This window comes from Cervus canadensis, chromosome 3, assembly GCF_019320065.1.
Source record: "Cervus canadensis isolate Bull #8, Minnesota chromosome 3, ASM1932006v1, whole genome shotgun sequence".
NCBI lineage: Eukaryota > Metazoa > Chordata > Mammalia > Artiodactyla > Cervidae > Cervus > Cervus canadensis.
Window position 1 is genome coordinate 40,711,902 of NC_057388.1, and position 14,364 is coordinate 40,726,265.

A 14,364-nucleotide genomic window follows, 5' to 3' on the forward strand; every position below is an offset into this window, starting at 1 on the left:
TCCATGGGATGTTCCAGGCAAGAGTATTGGAGTGGGCTGCCATTGCCTTCTCCTACTAGTGGGTACTAAAACAGGGAAATTTCATATTTACTTTTAAATTTGGGTCAAGGGGAACAGAAAACTATAGTTTTCAGTTATAATTTCTAAAATGTTTAAGAAAAAAATAAGCTGCAATTTACAAGAGACTTTACACTTTAGCAGTATCAGTTAGGGTCTTTATTAAAAACAATTATCAAGAAATATATTTTCATGGTTTCCTTTAATTGTTGCTCACTGCTTTGACAGATAATAAAAGAACTAATTATATAAAAGGACAAAGTCAATACATTTGTTATCATATTCTCTAAGCACAACAGGTACAGTGTTTTTGTTTTTTTAATCAAGTATCAACATTAATACACCACAGTTACCCAACTTCTCTATCTTCCATAGAATAAATACAAAATTATTTTACACTATAAATAACTTGCTTCCAATAGAACATTTAATAAGAATGGAATGTGCTTTGAGGCTTGTCAAGAAATTGAGCCTTTTAATACAAAATAACAAAATTAAATTTTAATTCTTCAGTTACTATTTCAAAGTATTATCTTTAAAAGGAGACATATTTCAGAAACAAGTTATAAGTCTTAGCCTTCCCTAAGTTCATCCTGCCAGCACACCAAGTACCAACTGATATAATCCTCCCTTACCTTAGCCTCTATTTAGGCATTAAAATAGATCTATTAAAAATGAGGAGATTACATAAGTAAAATAGTAATTGGTGATGAGCACTTAAAGCTAAAAAACTGCACATAGACAGACAGATAGATTTGGGGAGGGGAGTTAATTTCAAAAACATCCAAATGTGCCAACCGGTAACACAACCTCTTAAGGTAGTTAACATTTTGCCCAACAAGTTAAAGACTGTCAAAGAGCATTTTAAAGCATCTTAGTAGACCTCTCTGCTAATATTCTTTTTTTTTTTTCCTGCTAATATTCTTGACTATTCCAGCTCTTTGTGATATTCTCAGACTACTGCTTCACAATCTCTCATTCCTCTTTCCTCCTTCACTACATCTCTCTCTCTTTTTTTTTTAATAAACCTATCCGTTAAATCTTGTTTCCCAATGTTCTGTTCTCAGCCTTTTTCTCTCATCATTCAATGTAAATCCACTGAGTCCTACGGCCGTATCTGTATAATGTGTACCATATATAATATACATAACACCCAGGCACACAACTTAGCAACTGAACAACAAAAAACCACCCACACATAGGTAGCTCAGCTGGCAATTGCAGGAGACCCCAGTTTGATTCCTGGGCCAGGAAGGTCTGCTGGAAAAGGGATAGGATACCCACTCCAGTATTCTTGGGCTTCCCTGGTGGCTCAGCTGGTAAAGAATCAATCTGCAATGCAGGAAACCTGGGTTTCATCCCTGGGTTGGGAAGATCCCCTGGAGAAGGGAAAGGCTACTCACTCCAGTATTCTGGCCTGAAGAATTCCAAGGACCATTCCATGGGGTCACAAAGGGTCAGACTCAACTGAGAAACTTTCACTTTCATAAGTATACATGTGGAGAATCTGCCTGCAATGTAAGAAATCAGGTTCGATCCCTGGGTTGGAAAGATTCCCTGAAGAAGGAAATGACAACTCACTCCAGTATGCTAGCCTGGAGAATTCTATGAACAGATGACTCTGGTGGGCTACAGTCCATGAGGTCACAAAGAGTTGGACACAACTGAGCGACTTAACACACAGGTACATACGTATACATATATACAGACATACATACTTTAAATACTGAGGACTCCCCAGTCTCTCTGCCAAGTACCACCTGAATATTTCTAAAACAGAATTATGTATCTGCTCCTCTTCTAATATTTCCCACCATACTTAGTGCTGCCTTAGTGAAGTTGTTGAAATAGAAATCTAACCAGGTAACTTTTTCTGCTTAAAACTCATTCATGTCTCTTCTGTTGTTTTCTAAATTATGTCTAGACTCAGGTAAAGCAGTTAAACCTCTTCAAGATCTGAACTCGTTTTCCTTTCTTGTTTTTTCCACATCACTCTAATTGCCTTCCTCCATCCAACCTATTACCCATCAAGTTCCTTGAGGATTCCTGAGTCAGTCATGCTCCTTCCATCATGTCTATTTTCATAAGCTCTTCATTCTGTCTGGAATGTTTTCCTCATTCTCCCTAATGTGTGTCAAACTCAACTCATGACTCACTTCCTCTGTGAATCTTTCCTAACCTCACTAGCGGGGCTTCCCAAATTTGTACCCTGACAGAGAACTACACATCCCTCTCTTAACTGAATTCATCTCATTTGTAATCACGTATCTCGTCTCCATAATTATAGTATACTTTATCTTTTTTGTTCCCATGATTTAATCCTATACTTAAGACATAGCAAGTGCTCACTGCAACTTTGTTGATTGTATTAACTCTTCATGACAACAGTTCAAAGATTAAAACTGACAAATGGTAGAGTCTTGCTCTTTATTACAGATGACTAAGTTGTCTAAATACTAGATTTTTTTTGACAGATTTTTAAGCAAATATAGACATGGGTTTTCAATTTAATGTAAACTTTTTGTACAAAATATAAAGCAACTAAAGTATCATTCTCTGGGCCAATATTAAGTTTAGCTCGTGCAGGAACACACTGATTAGTACTATAAATCTTATTACTGAAAAGGTGTGACTGCTGAGAAACAAAACCAAATTTAGTTAGAAAACAGTTTTCATGCTAGCAAGGTAGCCTATGAGGACATCTTATCACTGTAAATGATTACACGTTCAAAAAGAAATTGCGAACTATAGAAACATTTTAATTAATGTTTTACTTTCCTAAATTCTTTCCAAAAATGACCAACTTTTCAGCGACTCTGTTTGCGTCCAAGTCATTGTTAGTAACACCAAAAAGCAGATCTCAATTAAGCAGAGCAGCGTTTGCACAGTATCACTCAGGCGGGAAAAATCCTGAAACACTTACCAGTTTAATAAACTGTACAGAGCAATGACAGCATCAAAAGGGAGGAAAAGTAAACTAGAAGTATAAGGTGACAAGTGAAAGGGGAAAAGAGCTGACAAAAAATAATCATTAGAAATTAAATTTAAAAAAAACAGAAAGATGCTAAAGATCCCAAAAAGAAAAATCAGAGGTAAAGACACATGAATATACCATCATAAAAGACTTTACTCCATTATATAAAAGTGTGGACAGATAGAGTAATATTAATTTGTACCTTAAAAGGTCTGCAGAAAGATATTAAATAAACTGTGGTTAATAATCAATTTATAGAATATACAAAATAAACTTGTTACCTTGATTTCTCTTTGTTCAACAGATTTTTCCCATATTTGTTGATCATATGCTCCAATCTATGAAAATAAAATAAAAACAGTACTACATTAAATGATCATTGTTGGAGCCCATCCAACAAATACAACTCTGCTGAATTACAAGTCACAAGTTATTCATTCAACACAGATTAGATCCAGCTCTGTCTCATGCTTCTGTACCCATGCTGTATGGCAGTGGTTCTCAAAGAATGCCTGTAGGACCAGCAGTTTTAGCACCATCTCAAAACTTGATAGAAATGCCAACTGTCTTCACCTCAGAATTACTGAATCAGAAATATGGATTCGATAATCAACAATCTGTTTTTACAATCCCTTGAGATGATTCTGATACACTACTGAAGTTTAAAAGCCTAGGGCAATGACCCTAGGGAATCTTTTATTTTAAACTAACATAATTGTTAAAACCCTGGTACATTCAAGAAAAAACTCCCAAGTGACACACTCTTTATGGAGTTATTTTTAAAGAAAAAATATCAATATTCTTTGGAAGTAAAAATTCATAAGCAGGTATACCACAATTACCCACTTAGAGTAAGGTTTAAGTTGAAAAATAAAGTCAGGAAAGCAACTTAAGACACAGAGAAAGCATCAAGAAGTAGAATTCTTTGCAGCTTGTGCCTATTACTCTTACAAGCTGGAAAGTTCTCTGAATACACCTTTACTTGGGCAGGATAAACAAACCATTCTTACTGTTCCTAACCAAGTTCTTTTCTTTTGCCTCCTATTATCTCCAATTTCCACTCAATTTCCTATATTCAAGAGGACACTGAAATGGGTCAAAAGCCTATAGTTTAAACTAAGAGTTTTCATTATGAGCATTAATTGAAAATTAGAATTCTGAGAAATTAAAATTACTTCAGATAATTACAATTTAGAGACTGGAGACAGTGACCAGAGACAGGCAAAGACATGAGTAAACTCAAGAAAGAGTATTTATTCTGACTCACAAGATCTTTCTACCCACAAGTCCTCTTTTCTACCCATTCTTTTTAAAATCTCATTTCAAGAAATAATAAATTGATAAGCTGATAATGTTTTAAAGACAGACATAAAGGAGGTAAAAAAAATTGTTAAGTCATTTTTTAAAGGTGTGATTTTACAAAGACTTTTTAAGGGTGTACATGCTTTTACACATTTTCTAGCAGAGAGAAAGAAATGCCCAGACATTCAGTGTGTGTCTGGGGCTGTTCTGTAAGTACCCTTCATTTCTGTTATTCTCTCCTACATGTTAATCTTATTTATTCTAATTTCTCTGTTCCTTGAAATACTGTTCTTTTTCATCACTTTCCTGTGACGTTTTTCTTATTTTGAAAACCACTTTATGATATACTAATACCCTGCAAATTAAAATCCTTCAACATGTAAACCAAGTCACACATACTTAACCGAAACTGCCATCAGTCTCTAGAAAGCATGATTAAGCCCCAGGTAAGCAATAACCGAATGGTTAGTCCTAATGGTAGTGCTGAACTATGACTAGCTTCCCCTTACTCTCTTAAACTCTGAATTCAATCAGCCATCTTTCTTAAAATCATAAAAGGTAAGTATCAGAATGACTGGGCTAATTTAATCAACATTTTTTTTTTTAAAATATGTAACTATTTCAATGTACTGCGTACTCTTCAGTGAAACAATAACCAAAACCAATAAACAGTAGGTTTTGTTGTTATTGCTTAGTAACTAGTGAGTGAGTGCTGAAAGTCGCTCAGTCGTGTCTGAGTCTTTGAGACCCCATGGACTGTATGCAGCCTGCCAGGCTCCTCTGTCCATGGGATTCTCCAGGCAAGAATACTAGAGTGGGTAGCCGTTCCCTTTTCCAGAGGATCTTCCCAACCCAAGGATCAAACCCAGGTCACCGACACTGCAGGTGGATTCTTTACCAGCTGAGCCACCAGGGACACCCTAGTAGCTAAGTCACGTAAAACTCTTCTGTACCATATACCACGGCCCACCAGGCCCCTCTGCCCATGCGACTTCCCAGACACAGGTACCAATATGTTTAATAATTATTTTGGCAGTATTTTGTTTTCAGGTACAAAACAATGCACTAGGTTCTCTTTAAAAAGAACTGTGGTGGTTTTTTGATTTTTTAAAGTAATTAATTTATTGGCTGTGCCATGCAGCATGAGAGATCTTAGTTCCCTGACTAGGGATGGATGTTAGTTCCCTGCAACGGAAGCATGGAGTCTGACCATGCTTAACCTGATCACAAGGGGATACAAGAACATTCAAGTGTTTTTATTTCAAGAATATGGACATGGGAATATATACCCCACAGTTCTAAAGTCAGGGAAAATAAAATAATGCATGTACAACAGACCAAATCAAAAAAGCATGCCAGTACAACCACAGTATGCTACTAAACGGCTCCAGATTTTAAAAGGCGTAGAAAGTCTAATAAACCTTGCAGAAGCAGTGGTTAAAAGTGGAAACGTTTTTTGAAGGCTGAAATTCTTGCAAATAGCCGAATGGTGATGCAGAATACTGACTGCTATAAAAATATAAAAAAGAAAATGCTGAAAAAAAAAAAAAAGAAAATGCTGACTTGTTTTACTGGGTAATCAACTTTTCTTCAAAGATTTCATGGATGAGAGGAAGAACAACTTTTGCTGTAACAGAATACCTTGTGGGATTTTTTTTTTTTAAACCAGGTTTAAGTGTCATTTTCAATTACAAGCATTTAAATTTCTCTAAAGTGGAAACATCAGTTCTCTTTTGTTTAGTTTTCATTTTGTTTTGAAAATAATACCGGAGCAGACCCTTTAGTTACATAAGCAGACTGCCTAGTTTATTGAAGAAAACTACAAGATAGAAGCCTTTAAAGCTAACCACAGGTGTTTCAGGAGATGCTCAGGGTTCTGCTTAGTGATATATAATGCCATTAACAAACTACCCTTAGGTATCAATTCAGACTTAATTGTCTCTGAAAACTGCATCCTGGGATATGTGTATAGGACCTCAGAAACATCATGAAATCAGGGTGGTAGCAGAGCATTAGAAGGGACAGGGAAGGAATTCAGAAAGGAAGACTCCTTTCTGACCTAAGCCTCACTTTATTTCACCCTGAAATCTGGCAAGATAGAAGATTAGAACACATGCGGCTGGGGTCAAGCTTTTCCCTTGAAAGAAACATAATCTTAACAGTCAATCGTAACAGAGCAAAAAAGAGAAGTGAAACAAACTGAAGAGAAGAATGATCTTCTCAAGACTTAAGGTCATAGATAAAGAATAATTTGCAGAGCTGTGTATAAAAAAAAAAAAACTTGACAAGTTTTCCAAAGGTTATATGCTATTTCTGACTCACACATACTATACAGACTTGACTAAATCACCTAACCTCGATAGCTATTTCTCTTGTGTATTTATTTCTTCTACAAAAAATTAAATGCCAAGGCCAAGTTCAAATATGGTTCTGTGAAAAATCATGAAGACAATAACTACATTATATTTTAATGCCATACAAAATATTAAGAGAAGTTCAGTAGTAACATGTGTCTAACAGAGAAGGCCTTTTAATCAGATAGTATGTTCTTTCACTGAGAAAAATATTATGTAATATTTTGGCCACTTTCAAATTTTAGCTACCAACTGCCTAACTGCTCTTCCCTGACCCACAAAATGCCTCCACTCTTTGGGTGTTTAGAAAAGTGCCTAACATTCTATAGGAACAAAAGGACATATATGCAAATAATGTTTTATTGTTAGACAAATACCTACATAATTAATGTATGAGCAGTTCCATGAATTTTGACCATATTCTCCATATGATGCTGTGCTTCAAGGAGGGAAAAACATTGCTTCTATTGTATTATAAGAGAGGACTCAAATTCTGATTAACATCTGATGTGCAGCCAATACTTTTATACACGTTAAGAAAGTAACATTCATTCTCTGGTGCCTGGCTACAAATAGCAAATTTTATCAATGCTCTGATTATTACTCCCACAGATGCCCCAAACACCTTAAGCCTCTAGTGTAATCTTACCCAACCAGAGCTAATCAGCACTCAGCCGTTTTCACCAGGTCCCAGAAGACCAAACACTTTGCCCGCTATAGATGCATTCTGTTATCTTCAACAACAGGTCTTTTAATCTTATATGGATCATTTATAATACTCCCCATAACGACAGCAAGCATAATTCTAAATTTTCTCTTCACAGGCTCTAATTCTTAATTACTCAGAACATAACACTCCCGGAAGCACTTTTAATCAATTATTTCAACTGCATCAAAGTAGTACAATGCAAATGTTAAGACTGGTTTAAAAAAACAATTAAAAAATAAAGAAAATATTCAAGGGACCAGTATCCTGAAAGTGGTTAAAAAAATAATTTTAAGGAAAAAATGAGAAAAGAAATTGAAATACTATAATTTAGTAATATCAAGCACACTAAAATTGAACTAATAGATGCTTTATGACATTCTGAAGACCTACTTATAAAACACAAATGGATGGAGCTAATTAACTACATTAAACATGTATGTAAATATATATATATAGCAGACATTTCAAAAAGATACATAAAAAACCATTAATAGTGTCTCTGGAAAGTACAGAAAAAAACAGCACTTTTATTTTCTGCTTTATATTCACTGATACTGTATCGCTTCTTCTCCCTACAATGGATATGTACTATTTTCATAAAGCAGGAGTCTAACCCAGGTCTAGTGAACCACAAAGTAATCTGAATTGGTTATCTGAGAAACTAATACGTTTCTGTCAATGAATATTATCTTTGCAAGGAATCATCTACCTCTACTTGTCATCATTCTGGTTTTTATTTTTCTATATACTGAGACAAAATGGGGAAGAGAAATAGAGGGGTGGGGCATGGAGAGGGAGAGGCGGGAGGGACAGTCAGGGATGGAGGGATAGAGGGGAGAGAACTGGTAGGTAAAAAAAAAGGACTGTCTTTGTCCAGGTGTCTGCCACTTGGCTCTGGCTTCTCTGGAAAAGAAATAATAATGAAAATGAAGGTATCGAGAATACAAATACAAAAGACTAGATAATTAAATGGTGAAGTGGGAAATATGTGTCAGTTATGATTCCAGAAAAGAAATACCTCTGAAAAACAATTTGAAAAGCTACTCTTGGGTGATCTGATTACTACTTAGGTCATCACATTCACAAGAACAGTGGATCAGATATTAGGAGGCTAAAGAGAAGGTGTTGCTTCAAAAATGTAGTTACCAACAGTTAATTAGATGAAGTGCTTAAATAAAAGATGTAGAGTTCACAGATAAATATAAGCAGGGCAAATGGAGGCCCAGATTTGCACACATACGTTAAACACTCGGCTCTTTCATTAATGGATGGGCATTCCATAATACTATGTTAGAGCCCTAATTTTTCCTACTACTTTCATGCTGTTTCATTTTTTTGCAATATCATTTCAGAAACTCTGAAAAGTAGGCTATTAATTCTCACAAACACCAAATCAGGTTTAAAAGGTGGGACTTCCTGGTGGTCCAGCGGCTATGACTCTCTATCCCAATGCAAGGGGCCTGGGTTCAGGCCCTGGTCGAGGAACTGGATCCCACATGCTACAACTAAAAGATCCCACATGCCACAATAGATAAAAATAAGTAAATATTTTAAAAGGTAACACAGAGCCCAATCCTCTCCAAGCGTGGCCTCGTTCAACAAACATCAAAGGCCAATCACGTGCCGGGACAAACGAAGCCTGCCTTTGTCAGCAAGAGTGTCTGTTAAAAGCACAAGACAAGAGGCTAAAGAATCTCGAGATAATTGACTTCCAGTACAACTCACGATAATTAGTTTTTGAGTCTTTTTATAAAAATGAAAATTATCAATCAGAAAATATCCTTTGTTCTATTTATAAGTTTTGGCTTCTTAATCCTATGTTCCTGCACTGACTCAGTTGATCAGCTCTTAATGTTTGCTGACAGGAGTTAGAAGAGACCCTGGACTCTGCAAGAGAACTGGCTTTTCATCCTGCCTCCACCATGACTAGTCTTATGGTTCTTGGCAAGTTTCTTGACCTCTGAGATTCTTTAAAATGGGGAAAACAGAACATATTTCACAGAACTGGAATATAAAATGATTTTGTCTGGTATACAGTTGGTGCTCTGTGAATGTTAGTTCTTTCCTTTCTTGGCAAATCTCAATCTCTCCAGGCCTCAAATACCTCATTTTTAAATTGATGAAGTTAATTACATTTAAATTAAATCAGGACAATTTTTTTAAAGTTTTAATTGGAGGACAACTGCTTTACAATGTTGTGTTGGTTTCTGCCATACAACAATGTAAGACAGCTGTAAGTATACATATATTCCCTCCCTCTTGAGCCTCCCTTCCACTTTCCCCAACAACTCACCCCTCTAGGTTGTATGACAACATTTAGACTCACTAAAGATAATTTGGATGACCAGAGATTAATTTTCTTTATGTACCAGTATGGGGAGAGAAAAGACTCAGTGTTATCATGGAAAAAAGTAGAATCAAAAGGATAGCTGGAAATGTCAAGGCAGAAGGTACTAAGAAAAAAAGCAAACAAGGATGTAAAGTTAAGTGTCCTTTTCTTAATTAATAACCAAGATAAAATTTTTCTAGAATTACATACAGTTTTTTAGTGAAACCAGAACTGTCAACACCCAAAATCTCATTTACCCAGACAACTAAACTATATGGTTTCCACTCTCACAGTGATCTATCTACAAGGATGATAAGAAACATGGGACTGAGGGAGGGGTTGAGCAAACCAACAGAAGTAAAGTTATTGAACAAAACAGTAGATCTGAGGATACAGATCACCAATGAAAAAAAACATATCTATAATAAAAAAAATTATGTTGTCATGGTAGACATTCTGAAATTATATGGTACTTCTGTTCACACTACTAAAAAATCCTAAAGAAACAATTAGGGTCATTTAAAATCATCAGGATTATTAACTTCCAGATAAATCTCTCCCCAGAATTAGTGGAAACTAATTCTTTTGACTTTTTTAAACTTTAAAATTTAATTTTATAACCATTTTTAATTGAAGTATAGTTAATTTACAATCTTGTGTTACTTTAAGGTATACAAAAAAGTGATCTATTTATATATATATGTATATACACACACACATATTCTTTTAAAAGTTCTTTTGCATTATGTTATCACAAGATATTGAATATAATTCCCTGTGCTATACAGTAAGTCCTCGTTGTTTGTCTATTTTATGTAAAGTAGTGCATGAGTGAGTGAAGTTGCTCAGTCATGTCCAACTCTTTGCGACCCCATGGACTGTAGCCTACCAGGCTTCTCCATCCATGGGATTTTCCAGGCAAGAATACTGGAGTGGGTTGTCATTTTCTTCTGCAGGAGATCTTCCCAACCCAGGGATTGAACCTGGGTCTCCTGCATTGTAGGCAGACGCTTTACCATCTGACATGCTAATCCCAACCTACTAATGTATACCTTTGGTAACCATAAATTTGTTTTCTATGTCTACAAGTCTATTTCTCTTTTACAAAAAAGTTCATTTGTATCACTGTTTTAGATTCCATATTTAAGTGATATCATATGATATTTGTCTTTGTCTGACTTACTTCACTTAATATGATAATCATTAGATTCATCCATGTTGCTGAAATGGCATTGTTTCAATCTTTTTCATGGCTAATGACCCATTGTATAAATAAACACCACATCTTCTTTATCCATTCAACTGTCAATGGACATGTAGGTTAACTTTTTTAAACTATTTCAAGGAAAAGCTCTCAATGCTTTGAATATCAAATAAGTTTTCACTGTTTTTTGCCCATAAATACTGCCTCTCAAACAAATTTAGCTACTGAGTGCCTAGGAATATCTGAGTCCTTAAAACTGCTCCTATGTAAAGCATTGGTGCTAACCTGCTATGTATCTTCAATAGCAAATTCCCATTACATTTCCAATTATATGCTCTCTTATCCTATTCTCTCCCTTTTTCACAATATCTTATTTTAATCAACATATTGTCCAATGTTTCTGACTGTCCATTACATACATACACACACACTCCTATAATTGTCAGACACTCAGGTAACTTTAATGATGAGGATCAAATGAGGAAGTTAAATCATTTCATTACACAATATAAACTATGAGTGATGATAATGTCAGAAAAAAGGTGTGTTCTGAAGACACGGCATGAGTTAGTAACTCCTTTGAATGTGAATAACTACCAAATTACAAACTCTTTAACTCTTCTGAATCAGTTTTAGACCTCTAAAAATCATATGAGAAGCCAAATCATAGTGTGAAGTGCAGTAGCTCAGTCGTGTCTGACTCTTTGAGACCCCACAGACTGGAGCCCGCCAGGCTCCTCAGTCCGGGATTCTCCAGGCAAGAATAATGGAGTGAGTATCCCTTTTCCTTCACCAGGGGATCTTCCCAACCCATGGATTGAACCTGGGTCTCCCGCATTGCAGGCAGATTCTTTACTGTTTGAGCCACGAGGGAAGCCCAAGCCAAATCACAGAAGCCTTTTAATCCAATAATTAAAATACTGCCCTATAATTCTAGTTTTGGGGGCAAGAGAAGGACCTAAAATGGCTAAGTATTCAAAGTTAAGATAGGGTTTTTCTCACTTTCTGAAAGTAGAGTACTCCTATGAAACTGTTTATAGGCCAAAAAGGCTTAAAATGAAAAATGAAGAATCAATTATCTTAGGACACATCTTGCTAACAAAGGCACAAAATAAATCGAGATAAAGCACAGATGCTCACAGACACAGTTCAAAGCAGTGGCAGCTGGGATGCTTCACGTTGTTCCCGGGGAAAGAGTTTGGCGGTGCATTCTTGCTGCTCAGGGTGTGTGCGGCCCCTTGAACAGCTCACTCACTGCAAAACAAATGCTGGATGCTATTTTCACTTTTCACCTTTTTTCATAAAAGTGAAAATACTCTCTGAATTATTTTTAGGGGGCGGGTAGCAACGAACCCAATGTAGGCCTTTTGTAAAAGCAAGTGGTGTACACCACACTTTCAACAAGTGGGGGATACCTGTATCCTAACTGGGGAAAGAACTTTAAATCATAGAATAAACAAGAATAATCATAAGCAAAGAGGTTTCCTGGCAATCTTTTTGCTTCAACTGTCATTTATTTCTTTTGCTATCAATTACTACCAGAATCGTTTCATACCAAAAGTGTTACTTAAAGTGTTATTTAAGCAAAGCTGCTTAAATAGAAGGCAAAGTAAAAAAAATAAAACTTCTTTTTTTAAGAGTAAAAAGTCTTTTTAGATGGAGAATAGAACTTTAAAGGAAGAAAACAGATTTATGAAATTTAACCCACTTTAAATTACAACATATCTACCCGGCCTCTGGCATTTGGATTAAAACATCAAAGTTTGAAAACACATCCTCATCTACAGATATTAAAATCTGGTTAATTAGCAAAGATTCCATTCATTATTAGTAATAACAGCTAAGGCCATTTCACATCTTCCCACAGATTCTGGTAGGTTATACATAATCTAAAACCACTCTCTTACCCGGATTAACCCTAAGCATAGTGTATTATAGGCCACATACATACTATCGAATCACAAACCATGACCAAGTTTCTACTGCCTAAGAAAAGCCAGTTAATGATATAGTAAAACACTGATTCAAGTTTAGAAAAAAAGTCTTGAAGGGTATTCTTTAATTCAATAAAGAGAGATCATCATGGTAGAATGTGCTTCTAAGAAATTATAAATCGAAAGAAAAAATACTCAGAGTTCATTATAATTCAAAACGGAATGAAGTAAGGACTATCGTACTACACATCACTGAGAGCTGGTCTGAAAATGAGCAGTATTTGTGAGACAAAAGGTATAACAGGAAACCTGCTGAATATGGGGGCACGGGAAAGAGGTAACATGACAATTTCTGGCTTAAGTACCTTGAATTGCAAAGGTATCATTAACCATGTCATGGAATTAAAAAAAAAGAAAACCCACAGGTTTGAAAAAAGCTCTTGGAGCTCTAAGACAGCGAAGAATTATGTCTGAATTCAGAGAGTTGAAAAGGTTAAAAAAAAGGAAAAGATTGGAACTCAGAAGCTTAAACTAGGTGTTGTGACATTATGTGGTCAATTTGATAATCTAGAGAAACAGAATAACTTAGTGAGATCAAGAACAAAATATTAAGAAGGGTAAATATTCAACTGGAGGGAAGAAGTATCAAAATCAAGTAAGGAGACTTAGAAAAATTAGACAGGTAGGAAGAGGCTGTATGATATATTTATATATGATAATTATACCATTATATTTACATATATAAAGGGAGTATAGTATACGTATTAATATACTATAATAAATGGCAAACAGGAGTTTTAAGAAAGAAGGTAAAGAAAGCTAAAAATATTGAAACATTTTGCAGTTATTAGATAAACATATTCACATCAAATATCACATTTAAATAGAGTCCAAGTCATTAACTGAAACATGGAAGGTGGGAGTTTAGTAAATGGGGGACGATAAAATTCAGATATGCAGATGACACCACCCTTATGGCAGAAAGTGAAGAGGAACGAAAAAGCCTCTTGATGAAAGTGAAAGAGGAGAGTGAAAAAGTTGGCTTAAAGCTCAACATTCAGAAAACTTAAGATCATGGCATCCGGTCCCATCACTTCATGGGAAATAGACGGGGAGACAGTGGAAACAGTGTCAGACTTTATTTTTTTGGGCTCCAAAATCACTGCAGATGGTGATTGCAGCCATGAAATTAAAAGACGCTTACTCCTTGGAAGGAAAGTTATGACCAACCTAGACAGCATATTAAAAAGCAGAGACATAACTTTGCCAACAAAGGTCCGTCTAGTCAAGGCTATGGTTTTTCCAGTGGTCATGTATGGATGTGAGAATTGGACTGGGAAGAAAGCTGAGTGCCGAAGAATTGATGCTTTTGAACTGTGGTGTTGGAGAAGACTCTTGAGAGTCCCTTGGACAGCAAGGAGATCCAACCAGTCCATCCTAAAGGAGGTCAGTCCTGGGTGTTCACTGGAAGGACTGATGCTGAAGCTGAAACTCCAATACT

At 35.7% G+C, this 14,364-nt stretch overlaps 1 protein-coding gene across 4 annotated transcripts in view; it reads right to left on the bottom strand.

The window, feature by feature from the left end:
- Positions 1–14,364, bottom strand: part of PHTF2 (putative homeodomain transcription factor 2) — a 125,685-nt gene that overhangs the window by 48,998 nt on the left and 62,323 nt on the right. For 2 of the 4 annotated variants that reach the window (XM_043462937.1, XM_043462939.1), the window contains 2 exons: positions 3,313–3,369; positions 2,981–2,992 (listed from right to left, as the gene is read on the bottom strand). In XM_043462937.1, coding sequence (XP_043318872.1) covers positions 2,981–2,992; positions 3,313–3,369 — 69 coding nt within the window. The remainder of the gene's footprint in view (positions 1–2,980; positions 2,993–3,312; positions 3,370–14,364) is intronic. The other 2 variants (XM_043462940.1, XM_043462938.1) reach the window with 1 other exon arrangement.